We start from the raw sequence: 13,959 nt of genomic DNA on the forward strand, positions 1-13,959 counted from the left end.
CAGAATAAGTGCCTTGCCACTCTCACATTCAATTATTCTAAAAACCACTAATTGCTTATTGATTGGCTGAAAACATTGCCTACCTCTTCCTAAGCTATCATATACCTTTTCAAATCCTATCTAATTCACACATTCATACTTTTGCCATACATGGAGTGTAACACATGCTGCTGGGGCAGTGGAGGAGGGTAGGCTCAGAGAAGCAGGTGGACATTTTAACATATCTCTGCAGCCAGCAGCTTCCCAGGTGCATAAACTGCATTACCCTTTAGGTTTTAATTCAGTGGTATTTAGAACAGTGCCCCCTTGTGGTGATTTAGTCATACTTTACAGAAGCACACACGCTCAGCAGGAGCTCTAAGGGCTCTGTGAAGTGACAGATTGGAAAACCAGCTTTTGCAATTTTATAAAATATTTAAACATTTAAAATTAATTTATATTGGGGGATAATTATAATTCTCTCTTTTCTTTCTTTGCTCTGAATCCAAAGAAATAGCTGTTGCATTGTTACTTTTAATAGTGCATACTTACTGAGTACTTTGTAGCATTGTGTTATATTTATTAACTAATTTTATACTTATAACACTTTTATGAGATGAATACTATTTTATCTTATTTTACAGATAAGGAAACTGACTTAGGAAATCTGCCCAATGTCACACAGCTAGCAAGGGCACAACTGGGTTTTAGATCCCCACAATTTAATAAACTCTAGTGCTCATGTACTTAACTATTTCCACTTAATCTTTAAATAAAATCTAAGAGCTCAGAGAATATAAACACGATATGCATACGATCAGAGTGAAAAGCTCCTTTTATTCCTCCACCCAATCAACAATGTATGTACTATGTACTATGAAAGCAATAAACAAGATATGGTCCCTGCCTTTAGCAAATTTATAGTCCAGTAGGGGAAACAGAAAACAAGTAACCGATTCCTGGAGAAACAGAACTGCAAAATGTCTGGGAGTACAAACTCCAGTGCTCGTCTACCTAGGTTCAAAGCCCCACCCCCTCAGTGTTTAGTTGTGTAAACTTAAGCAAGTAGTCATCCTGTACCTCCGTTTCCTCTTCTATAAAATGGGGAAAATAATAGTACCTATCTCATAGAACTACGTTAGAGATTAAATGAGCTAGTATTATAAGGAACTTAGAGGGCCACCTGGCACATGGTAAGGAGGATACAAATGTTAGGTGTCGCTGTTACCATTCAGTGTGAAACTTGTTATGACATGGGCATTGTGCAAGAAGATATGGGAATGTGTAGTACGGACAACTGTAGGGGATCAGGTAAAGCACCCCGAGAAAGGGACTTGAAGGGCTGATACTCAGGTAAACAGTAGGGAGAAGAATAAAAATGTCTCAAAACAGATGGAACCATACGTACAAAGACCCAGGGGGCAAGAGAATGGATTCAAAGAACTGAAAGAAGTTCCACGTGGTAGATGATAGAGTAAGAGGAAGCTAGTGGCCAGGGGCTGGAAAGATAAGAAGAGCCCAGCTCATGCAGGCCCCTGTAGGAATGTGAAGGATTTGGATTTTATCGTTTAAATGTTGGGAAGACATTGAAGGCCATGATGAGATCTGCATTTTAGAATATTGGCTCTGACTGCAATGTGGGGAATAGTGGCCAACAGGGAGACAGGAAAATAGTCCAAAGCAAACGGCAGCCTGAGCTAGGCTTATGACAGCAGAGGTGGGGCTAAGAGGACAGACTGGGAAAAGATCACTTAGGAGGCAGAATCAACCAGTCTTGGTAACAAGAGTGCTCTAGTTCCCACAACATGCGTGTTGAAGATGAAAGCAAAGTCCAGTTAGTCCATGCAGGAGGGGCTCTTCTCCCCAAATCAAATTCAGAGTTGCTGATCTGCACTAGTGAATTTCAGACGAAATTGATATGTGAACCAAAAGGCCAGCATATTAATGTATAACTCTAATTAGTTATAATCTGTCAGAGGGTCCTAGAAACCCACATGTTCTGGGCAGACCATCTCTCTTATACAGGAAAATTACATGGGATGCCACATACACCTGAAAATTATGGTGTGGTGAGCACGCAGTCAGAGACGGGAGAGTTAGTTATATGCAGATTTTGGACGATACCAGCTAGCTGGCCTCCATCTCTACCATGGGGTCACAGAGAGCCTTGCCCAAGTAAATCCTGGACGAAACCTGATGGAACCCTGTCTAGCTTTGCCTCCCTAATTCTTATTTCTCTGAATATTCTTCACCCATCACTCAATTTGTGCCTGATGGGGAATTGGAAGGATGGGGATGGCAGGAAGGCCAGTGTGGCTATAGTTCAGTGAAAGAGAAGGGGAGTGGTAGGAAGTGAGGCAGGAGCTGGGGCAGGGTCCAGGTGACAGGTGCCCTGAAGGCCTAGATGAGGAGTTAGAATTTCAATTACAGCCGGAAGCTACTAGAGGGTTTGGAAGAGAGCATAGGCCACCTCCAACATATGGAATGAAAAGACTGCTTAGCACTGCATGAGGAAAAGCCCGTAGGGGGATAAGAGGAGGTGTTAGAAAAGACGAAGCAAACAAACTTACAAAGCATTCAAATTTCTAAAATGTACTGAATTCCTTCCTGTGCTTCCCCAGTGAATATAAAGCTTGATATTTATCTTGAGCATTAGATTTTCGTAAGGAAAACACTGCTCCAAGGAAACCAGTTTGAATTATTTATATGTACACAACAGGACAATGTGTATAAGCAGGACCTGTGCAGTTTAACCTGTGTATTACTATAGACCTTTTCTGAAAATATTTTTTAAAGTTAGGAAGGTAAAAGTAAGGAAGAAATAAATATTTTAACTAGAATGTTTTGTGGGTATTTAGTGTAACTACCTTTGCCTGTTTGCTGACTTACTAAACAGCCCCATTCTCGCTTGTTTCATTCATTCAGGTATCAGAAAAGGGTTGCCCTGTACATCGCCGCCTTTTACAGGCACACTGAGCTCACTGAATGGGCCCTGAAGCAGGGTGTGCGGCCCCACGAGATGGTCGGCGTGCACCCCTACCGAGCTTGGTGCCATGAAGCCCTTCACGCAGATGTCTCTAAATGCCCCATTCATGCAGCCGCAGAAGCGGGCCAACTGTTGATTCTGAAGGCTTTTGTCAACTGCAGCGTGCTGTGCCTGGAATGCAAAAACGCAGCGGGACAGACTCCCCTTACCATTGCGTTCAAACACAAGCATGAAGACTGCGTATTATATTTACTGAGTAAAATGTGGTCCACTGTTTCTTTTCTGAAAATCTCAGTCCCCATGAGGATTTATATTAAATTAAAACAATGGGTACTCAGAGCTCAGAGTCACAACCTTAATAAAAGCCAGCTTTGCGGAGCAAGGGTCTTTGGAGCAAAAGTTGGAGACGTTGTGATGGTGGATGGTTTCACCAAACCCAAAATGACCTCCAAGAGCTGGCATAAGGCTGAGAACAAGGACTCACAAGGCACTGTGGGCAAACTATCGCCTCTCAGGGAGCAAACTGTAAGCAGGAAACGTGTCAATCCTGTGGCAACTTCACAGCAGGACACAAGAGAACAAACACTCAAATTTCCTCCGCTGGTAGATGCAAATACGTTCTTTGAATTACAAAAACAACAAAATCGGAAAAAAATTACTGCCACAGCTAGGAAAAAAGAAAAGCTCATAAAAAATACATATCTCCCCCAAGTCCCCCTCCCTCCAGTTTCAAGAGTGAGCTATTCACACCCATCTTTTTACTATGCAACACCCAGTGCCAACTTTTTACTCAGATCCTCCTTTGCATCTTTCTCAGAGCACAGTGGAAGGACTCCAAGGGAGAATGCCATCTACTACTTAGCCGTGGCCAGGTAAGGTTTTCTCATCAAACAAACAAGGATAAACCTTTAATAGGGCAGGTCTAGGGGAGGAATGGTCTATGAAGCCATTACACTACCATGCCATGTAGTATAACACAGGTTTTTCCTGTGCATCAGTACCCAGCTTCAAGGACCTAGCCTTGTTCTAGGACAAAATGAACTGATTTTATTGGCCAATCCATGTAGTATTCTACTTGTCAAATTTTCAGGAAGAAAGGAGTAGTATCAATTAACAAGGTCACTTGTTTTTTTTAAAAAAAAAGTAAAAGAAATTGTTAATTATAATTAAAGGGATAAGGGGGAAACTTGAAATCTGGGAGACATCAAAAGTGTCATGGAAGCCTGGATGGTAATGAAAGTGGAAGGAAAGAAAAGAACAATTTAATGACAAACTGAATCAAAAAAACTTCAGTTGATTTATAGACAAGAAATACAGGCTGGGGGAGAGCTGTATTGGATAGGGTGATAGAATTGATATTAATATTTAAGGTAAGTTTAAAAAGTAATCTATTATCACATTTAAAGATATAAACAAGTGGGTTGGAAGTGGACTTTTTGGGCACATTCATTTCATAAAATAAAATTTTATATATTGGTCATCAGATTTCACTGAAAACACTACTCTGATTAGATCTCAAGATAAATACTTATGAGGTATTATTGGGTGCCAGCATTACAGTGAAAATATAGATTTATGAACGGTTTTTCCCCTTACTCGATATAATGAGAAGGAAAGAAAAAATAAAGCTAGATTGTTTTAGTTGCCTTTCTGTATTGGTCTTTATTTCAGATCTACTTTATTTCAGCTAGGTTGCTGCCACCTAGTGGTGAGAATAATTGCCATGGTGGTGAGCTATAAAACGCAAACTTCAGCATACAGCATGATGAGGTTGAGAAAAGATGAAGAAACTGCTTAACAGCTTCAATCTTTGTAATTTATGAGATATCTCTGACTAGAATGTATAAAAAGATAATCTAAAATTATAGAAAAAGACCAGAAAATTATTAATTGAAAAATTATATAATCCATCTTAAAATCAGCCTGTAAACGTAAGGAAATACTGATCAGTTTTATCAAAAGATGCACATTCAAAATGATTTTATTTTTTAAACATCCAAAAAAATGCTTATTATGGCCCAGTGCAGTGCTAGGCACAATGGAAATGTGCAAAAGTATCTGTGGTTAAGGTGGCCATGTATGTGGTTTTGGGTGAAAGGCTGCCAGTGTCTATTGTGTGTGGTGCTTTCTTGGGGAGGAACTGAGTTGTGATATATAGAGTTAAATGCATAAAAAGCACTAATCTCACATGTATGGCTTTTTGAATTTTATTTTTTTAATTTATTTATTTTTTATTTATTTGGCTGTGTCAGGTCTTAGTTGCTCAGGCTGACTCTGTAGTTGTGGCTCGCAGGCTCCTTAGTTGTGGCTCGCCAGCTCCGTAATTGGGCATGTGGGCTCCTTAGTTGTGACACGCAAACTCTTAGTTGCAGCACGCGTGTGAGATCTAGTTCCCGGACCTGGGATCGAACCTGGGCCACCTGCATTGGGAGCATGGAGTCTTAACCACTGCTCCACCAGGGAAGTCCCTGAATTTTTATATTTGCATACATGGATGTAACAACCACTCAGATCAATTGCAAAATATTTCTAGCACCCCAAAAAAGTTTCTTCATGCTCCTTGCCAGTCAATGACCCCTCCCAGATATAACCATTATTCTGATCTCTATCAATGAGATTAGTTTTGCCCCTTCTTGACTTTCATATAAAGGGCACCATATGTTATGTATCTTTCATGTCTGGCTTTTTTGTGCAACAAATTGTCTATGAGATTCATTCATGTTTTTGCATGTATTGATTCTTCTTATTTCTGTGTAGCATTCCAATTCTATGTAGTATTCCACATCTCTATCCAATCTCCTATTGAGGGGCATTTGAGTTGTAACTAATTTGGGGCTATTTTGAATAACACTCTATGATTATTCTTGTATATAAGTTTGGTGGACATTTGCATTCATTTCACTTGACTCTATAACTAGGAATGGAATTGTTAGGTCATAGGGTTAGCTTTAGTAAACACTTCCACACAGTTTTCCCAAGAGGTTACATTAGTGTGCTGTTTTGCAGGTACACTTCATAAGTATTGGAGTTATCAAGGGGAAGCAATTTCAAGGTTGAGAAGGGACTTGGTGGGGAAAACATTTCATTCAACAAAGAGGTTAGTGCAGGGAATTCTCTGGCGGTCCAGTGGTTAGGACTCCATGCTTCCACTGTAGCGGGCAAGGGTTTGCTCATAGGAGGAGGGGTGGTCAGTCTGATTGTTCACTTCCTCTGGCAAAGTTACTCCTAGCAAATCTTTCCAACTATATTGTTTCTCTTTTCCCAGTGCTTTTCTCTTCCCTCTATTTGTATTCTCTACTGCCTTCCCATCTGTTTTCTCCCCTTTCCACTGCATCTATCCCAGGATCTGTCCCACAACCCTCTACTGGTGGGCTGTGGAGGGATGGGGGGACCTGCACGCCTCATGCGCCTGCAGGGCTCTTTCTGACCTGGCTCATTGTCCCCTCAAAGGAGTCATGAAAGCACCCATGTCCACCTGAAGTCACCAGTCAAGCCAGGCAGCTAGGTGGTCTGAGCACTTACCACTAAAGGACCAGTACAGCTCTTGTGCCAAAACGTAAGGAGCGGACATGCGCTATCTTGAAGGCTGGGCCCACCATCATCAAGGTAGTATCATAGCCAAGAGATGGGGAAGGACCTAACTAATCCTTCCTGGTGCTAACCTGGGGGAATTGGGTCAGGGTGGATCCATCGGATGCTGCTGGTTGTGTGGGAAGGGTGACCTCCCAAACCAGGACCCCAGACGTCTCATCTGGTGTCATGTGAGAGCACTTGCTGGAGCTCCACCTTTAGATTCACGAAAATATACCTGTGAGGGTTGACTCAGAGTATTGCTGCAGTTAGCTCAGATCCAGTGCTGGGTTGGTGCATGTGGCTGGTGTGGAGATGATAGTAACTCAGGCCAGATTGCGTCTCATTCCCCAGAAGATGGTGTCAGCTTTATACAGATCAAAGAATATTTACAAGGTGTGTCTAGAAAACTGTCTTTCTTACTGCTTATTGTCTGATTCCAGTGAGGCTGATGCAACTTGGAAGTCCAGCTTAGTAAAGATTCAGATATGGAGGATTGGTCCAGAAGGTTCAGTGTCCTGAGTGCACTGAGAATAGGTGACAGTCCCCAGTGGTGACTCTGATGGGCTCCCACGCTCCTGATAAAAGTAGAGCTCTCTGTGTTGTTTTGTTTTGTTTCACTTTGATGAAAAGTACCAAGGATGGGGCAGGGGACCCTTGCCACAAGTTTAAACCACTGTGGTTGATGAGGGTGTTTGCCTCAGCCTTGGAAGGTGAATACAGGGAATAAACCTGCTTGGCCTGGTCATGCCCCCAACCTCACTCTTGATACAGGAGTAACTCCTCCCCAAACTCCTTTTGATAAGCGCTCTATTTGTTGGGGATTGTAGGAGCAAAGGAGAGTCTGAGGGGAGATGAAAACAAATGAGGAGGCAGAGAAGAAGTCTGTTTGGCCTGAAGGCAGCGTTGGTGCAGAGCAGAAAGCTGGGCAATGTAATATTTTCCCTTAAAAAAAGAATTTTAAGGGACTTCCCTGGTGGCGTAGTGGATGAGACTCCACACTCCCAATGCAGGGTGCCCAGGTTTGATCCCTAGTTGGGGATCTAGATCCCACATGCATGCCACAACTAAGAGTTCACGTGCCACAACTAAGGAGCCTGTGAGCCACAACTAAGGAGCAGGTGAGCCACAAGTAAGGAGCCCACCTGCCACAACTAAGGAGCCCAGGTGCTGCAACTAAGGAGCCCACCTGCCACAACTAAGAGCCCATGCAACCAAATAAATAAATATATTTTTTAAAAGAATTTTAATTAGAAAATACAGTAATATGTGCTTTCTGGGAAGCATCCGAACAACATGGGAATGTATAAAGTAAACATGAAAGTCTCCATCCATCCTCCAGCCCCACTCCTCTCTCCTCTAATGAATCCCATCCATCTCCCCAGAAGGCATCATTATTACTATTTGTAGTCTCCTAGAACTTTTCCATGTATCTCAATATATGTATGTGAGATATGTATGTGTGCATGCCCTTTTCATCCTAAAAGGGATTTTACTGCATTTATGTTCCCAAATATATATCTCTTAGACATAACCATCAAATCTTTCTATGCTAGGGAGAAGGAACTACCTTGTCCTTTTTAATGGCTGCCTAGTATTCCACTGCATCCATGTATAATAAGTTATTTAACCAGTCCTCTCTTGATTTACATTCAAGTTGTTTCCATTTTTCACCATGATAACACTGGTGCAATATATCCTTTTATGTGTAATACTTAATCATTTATGGAAGTATTTCTACAGGACACTTTCACTGAAGTGAAATTGCTTATTCAAAGGACATATACATACTAAGTTAACTTCCTGAAAGGTTGTAGCAAATTGTACCCATCTATACAGTATGAGAGGCTACTTCTGAGTGAATTACATATCTACAGCTAGGAGGGGCCAAGGCTCAGAGGGAGTTGTAGTGAAGGAGTGAAGAAGAGGACCTGACAAAGTCTCTAAGGGTCAGCTTGTGTGCTACTGTGTTATAAATAACCCTTCCCTGAGAAGAAACTGCCAGTAGTACCCCTGCCCCCAAGAACAGTTTGGTACAATTCAGTTGCTGGCCCTTGTAGAAAAAGGCCTGCCCTGTACTTTCCAAGTTTACCTTGCAATGGGTATGGGGCAGGTATTTTCTCTCTTTGATTCCTCCGGGATATAAACTACCCTCTCCCTCTCCCTGTCTCTCCCCCAACCCCACCCCCTGCATAAGGTACTGGGGTACAGTGGAAGCAGGGGCTAAGGCTCTGCTGACCTCCCTTTACTGGCAAGCTTGCCATTTTGCACAGAGGAGCACGTGAGCCCTAGGAAAGCACAGGCACTGAGCAGGGCACCGTTCTTGTGCATTCCTGAGCACTGGGTTTAGGAGACCAGTTGCATCACATCATCTCCTCAGTTCTGCTTTGATGAGAGAGCCCACAAGAACAGCAAAGGGAGACATGAGCTGGACCTTCAGCTTACACGAGTCACAGAGTTGACTGAAACCTGAGGGTTCAGCTGCCCAGCCTAGCTTGTCCAATGCTGCATGCCCAGGCCTTGCCCTCCAGCTGAGGACCCTGAATCTGTGACCCATTCAGGTGGGCAAGAACCTTGTTTCCTCTATTCACTTTTATATCTTTAGCACAGCGCCCGGCATACAGTAAGGGCTCAATAAATAGGTGTTTAATGGATGCATAGAAGCCAGGGAGAGGTGGATATAGTTATACCATTCTTTCCTCCCTAAGCTGGGACTTCTATGCTGAAAAGAAACACTGAGATTCAGTTAGGTGGTTGGGCTGATGGCCCAGTTAGTGGTTACTAATGGTTATTCATTCAACCAACATTTATTGAGCTGGAGGTATGGTGGTAACTTCCCTAGTTTTAGCACTGAAAGTTCTGTTTCCTGAGAAATCCCTCAGGTCTGGGCAAATCAGGACAGTTGGTCACCCTATACAGTCAAGAGCAAATACAGATACAGTCTTGCTCTTTGTGAGGCAAACCGTTTAGTTGGTGTGATGGGCATTATCACCCAGGCTAACTGGGGAAAGTGCTATGAAGGAGAGGAACTTGGAGAGAGAGGTTCTATGGAAGTCTGACATAGACCTTGACCTCCCTAAGAAAATGTCTGAGCTGAGATCTGAAGGATGGGAAGGAAGAATGCAGTGCTCCAGGTAGAGGAAAGAGTTTGTGCAAAGGCCTTGTGGCTGGAGCTTATGGGGAAGTTATGAAATGGGAAGATATGCTAGAGCAAAGGGAGAGAAGAGAGGTACAAGACAAACATGGAGAGGTAGGCAGGGCTCCATAAGAAGACCTGGGCTATTTTACCCTAAAAACAAGGAGAGAGCATTGAATGGTTTGACCTGATCAGCTTTGGATTTTTTAAGACCACTTTGGCTTCAGTGTAGGAGAACAAGAACGGATTCTGGAAGTCCAGATAGGAGTCCAGGGCAGTGATGGTGGGAGACTGCACTATAGGAGTCATGGAGAGAAGTAGATGGGTTGGAGACAAATATAAGAAAGAAATTGATAGGATGTGGTGGTAGATTGCATATGATAAGGAATGAGGGGCAGGGTGGATGGAAGGACTCTTGTCTTTGGAGATAATCAAAGCAGGGGTGAGGTTCTGGGCTCACAGAGACTCCCAGCCACTGCTGAAGCAGCACTGTCCATAGTGCTCTTTAGAGAGATATGGGCAGCTATAGGAAATCCCAGGTCTTCCCAGGAGCTTACAGACATATTTGCAGCAGGGCCTAGTGTTCACAGAGTCCAAGCGAGAGCCCAGTTGATGGAAGCAAAATGATGCGGTAGCAAGGCAACCCTGTTGATGAGTATGCTTGTTGTCTTTGCATGCCAGACTGATGTAACCACATTTGGCTTTCCTGGGTAAGTTCCAGGAACCCAGAAAATGATGACTCAAGGACAAAGTGCCTAAGTTAGGCCACTTTCACACACTCAGGGGGGTCTGGGCTGGCAAAGAGGCAGAGGCCGTTAGAGAAAAAACTGACCTGGGAGGTGCCGGCCTGTACCCCCTCCTGCCAACCCTGTCTTGTTTTTATTCACAGAGCCATCGCAGTATTATATTAGCCTTCTATTTGTGTATTTGCCTCCCCACTAGAATCTAAGTTCCATGAAGGCAGGGACCTTGTGTGTTTTGTTCACTCTTTGTTTCTTCAGCACATAGAACAGTGCTTGGTATTGTTAAAAAAAGAGACAATAGGCCCAAAATGGAGTCCCTTGTGCTAAGCCCCACATCAGCAAACCAAGACTTAATACCTAACCTAACTGCAATGTCAACCTCTCTCCTAGTCTTAAAATAGTCAATCTGGAACTTCCTGGTCAGCAGTAGTAAGGTAATCTATCCGATAAAACCCTGCCATCCCCCAAAGGAAGATGAGGTAATGGCTCTTTCCTTGTCCCTGACCCCTTCTACCTATAAAAGTCTCCCGTATTATTCAGCTCTTCGGAGCTCCTTTCTGTTTCCCACATGGGATGCTGCCTGACTCACGAATCGTTGAATAAAGCAAGTTATATCTTGAAATTTACTCAGTTGAATTTTGTTTTTTAACAACATATAGTAAGTGCTCAATAAACAGTTTTTGAAAAAACACAGAAAAGCCAGAGTTCAAATGCCAGGGAGAGAATCAAGACAAGCACTAAGCTTAGAGAGGAGCTAGATATGCAACAGAAAGGGAGAGAGAGGACTTTAAATCAATTCGGGTGGGATACGGAGAAAGGCTAAAGGTGTCTGAGTGATTTCCTTATGGCATAGGACTTGAATATATGGACAGCGTTGATGAGTTAACCCCATTTAGAGGGCCCAAGGAGACACAGTCATTGAGGTAAAGCGAGGAGTTAATCCAGAAGATTAAAGATGAATCAGCCAGACTTGGATCTAGTTCAAATGTTTGAAACACTAAGGTACTTTTACGCAAGGTTGCTCCTAATAGATGGAGTGAAGGCCCTTTAAATCTATGAGACTTTCCACACGAAAGGGGTGGTGGTCAGAAAAAGGAGCCAGGTAAAGGTGGCTACATGGTCTAAGACACTGTTTTGTGAAAGGGTAAGAAAGAAATTTAGTTTTCAGGAAAGTAAGTGGATTTGCAAAAGGCATTTGAGGGGATAGGGAGGAAGTGGCTGGAGATGAGACTGGCAAGGTAAATTACACCTACATTGAGAGGCAATTTGTGGGTCCAAATGGACAGTTTGCTTCTTATATTTTTCCATGGGGGAGGAAGTAGGTAGGAAGATCACAGAAGTTCTTTTTTATCAAACAAATCACATAATCAGTTCTTGTTTATTTTTGAAGACAAATCTGGTGGAGATGTGTAGAAGAGTCACTCTACTACAGGTGTGGAAGGACTACAATAGGGTTAGGAGACTCTGCAATAAGAGAAACAAGAGGCAATAAAGACCTGGACTGGAACAGCAGTAATTAGGGAAGAGGGGAAAGGCCAAATATGACAGATATTTCTGAGGAATAATCTACAAAATGTCATCGCTAATTGGGCTTAGTGGTGGACAGAGGAGGAATGAGTTTTGTTTCTGGCTTTGGAGATGGTGAGAAGAGTAACATCACTGTGTTAGAACAAGGATACTGAAAGGCACAAGTTTAGGAAGAAGATAAAAGACATGTAAATTGGAAGTGTGTGGGATGTCCAATTATCAAATGATTTTATTTGATAATTGGAGATATGCATCTTTTTGGAAAGGTTGTGATTTGGGAGTCATGAATATGGGAGTTGAAGCAATTAGTAAATAAAGCCTCCTGGTGAGGGTGCAGAGAGAGAGGAGGACAAAGGATAAGATCTCAGAGGACCCCAACATTCAAGGAAATGTAAAACCCCTCTGTAGTAAATCACATTCGCATCCTACAAAGTAGGAGCAATCATATTCACATTTATGTTTTTGTTAGCATACAGCCAGAGAATAACTATCACAAAACGTTGTTGCATTGCATTTCAGTTAAAGGCTATCAAAATACCTAATATCTTACCAATGAAAAAATGTATTTGTGGTGGGAAAGAAGGAGAGGGAGAATAGGTCAGTATGTATAGGGATGCCTGGGGAATAGTTAGAAAAAGGTTTGGGAGTTTCCTGATGGCCTAGTGGTTAGGATTCTGGGCTTTCACTACTGTGGCCAGGGTTCAATCCCTGGTCGGGGAACTAAGATCTCACAAGGTGTGCAGCGCAGCCAAAAGAAAAGTTTCAACCCAGAGAATTCTATGACATTGAGTGGCTTTCTATTTCTAGCTGTGCGTGCTAAGCTTCCGGTATTGCCTTGGGGAAATATCATTCCCACTGCTTCACAAGGAACTGGATTTAGAAAGATTCCTCTTTCCTATTTTACTTCCTCATATGACAAGATAAATTAGCCACAGCTACAAAATCAACCTAAAGATTTCCATCATTTTAGCTATAAATGGGGACAAGAATGGACCTCCTTATAAATTATGTTCTGTTTTCTTACAGTGCCTTTAAAGAGAAACGACGGCTTCAGCTGTTAGGAATAGCAAGAGTCCTAGCGAAAAAGAGCATTTCTAACCTGACTACCCAAGGAGGCCTGACAGCGTGTGAAAATTCTCCGGAAATTTTGCTTTGAAAAGCCATGACAATCCCAGATTGGGTGAAGACCTGGTCAAATAGAACTTCTAGTTCTAATGCTAACATTTCTAATAACAGTTCTAATGTTGGAATTTCTAATAACAGTTCTGACGCTACATGACTATCAACAGGTTATTTAATGTTTAACACCATGTTTCCTTGGACTCCATCACGCAAAGTGAAAATTTAGGGCATTTGTTTTTGCATAAAGAGTCTGAGGAAGAATTCATAAGAAACTAAGAATAGTAGTTGCCAACAGGGTAGGGCAACTGGGAAGGTGGGAAACGAGGACATGAGCAAGAATGTTTACTTTCTCTTATTTTTGCTTTCCTGGGATTTTTAAAAATACTTTTTGTTTCTTAAACCATATGAATGTAGTACATAGTAAAAAATTAACTTAAAAAAATTCTATATAGGGCAAGTCCCTAGGAGAGTTATAAATACCATCTAAGTCTAATACTGGCCTCAGACATCTTTTGAATTTCTGCTAAAACACTGCTTACTATTAATTTTTAAAAATTGAGGTAGAGGGTTTCCCTGGTGGCACAGTGGTTAAGAATCCGCCTGTCAATGCAGGGGTCACGGGTTCCAGCCCTGGTCCGGGAAGATCCCACATGCTGCGGAGCAATTAAGCCCATGTGCCATGGCCGCTGAGCCTGTGCTCTAGAGCCCATGAGCCACAACTAATGAGCCCGTGTGCTGCAACTACTGAAGCCTGTGTGCCTAGAACCTGTGCTCCCACAAGAGAAGCCACCGCAACAAGAAGCCTGCATGCCACAACTACAGAAAGACTATGCACAGAAACAAAGACCCAATGCAGCCAAAAATAAATTTAAAAAATAAATTTATAAAAAAAAATT

At 42.4% G+C, this 13,959-nt stretch overlaps 1 protein-coding gene across 1 annotated transcript in view; it reads left to right on the forward strand.

Moving 5' to 3' along the window:
- The window catches only part of ANKUB1 (ankyrin repeat and ubiquitin domain containing 1), a gene marked incomplete at its 3' end in the record, with an annotated part of 41,161 nt that extends 28,064 nt beyond the window's left edge, over positions 1-13,097 (forward strand). The window contains exons 5-6 of the mRNA XM_079923308.1: positions 2,905-3,837; positions 12,968-13,097. Of these exons, the coding sequence (XP_079779434.1) occupies positions 2,905-3,837; positions 12,968-13,097 (1,063 nt within the window). The remainder of the gene's footprint in view (positions 1-2,904; positions 3,838-12,967) is intronic.
- Between the last annotated feature and the right edge of the window lie 862 nt (positions 13,098-13,959).

The sequence above is a fragment of the Stenella coeruleoalba genome (assembly GCF_951394435.1).
Source record: "Stenella coeruleoalba genome assembly, chromosome: 5".
Classification (NCBI taxonomy): domain Eukaryota; kingdom Metazoa; phylum Chordata; class Mammalia; order Artiodactyla; family Delphinidae; genus Stenella; species Stenella coeruleoalba.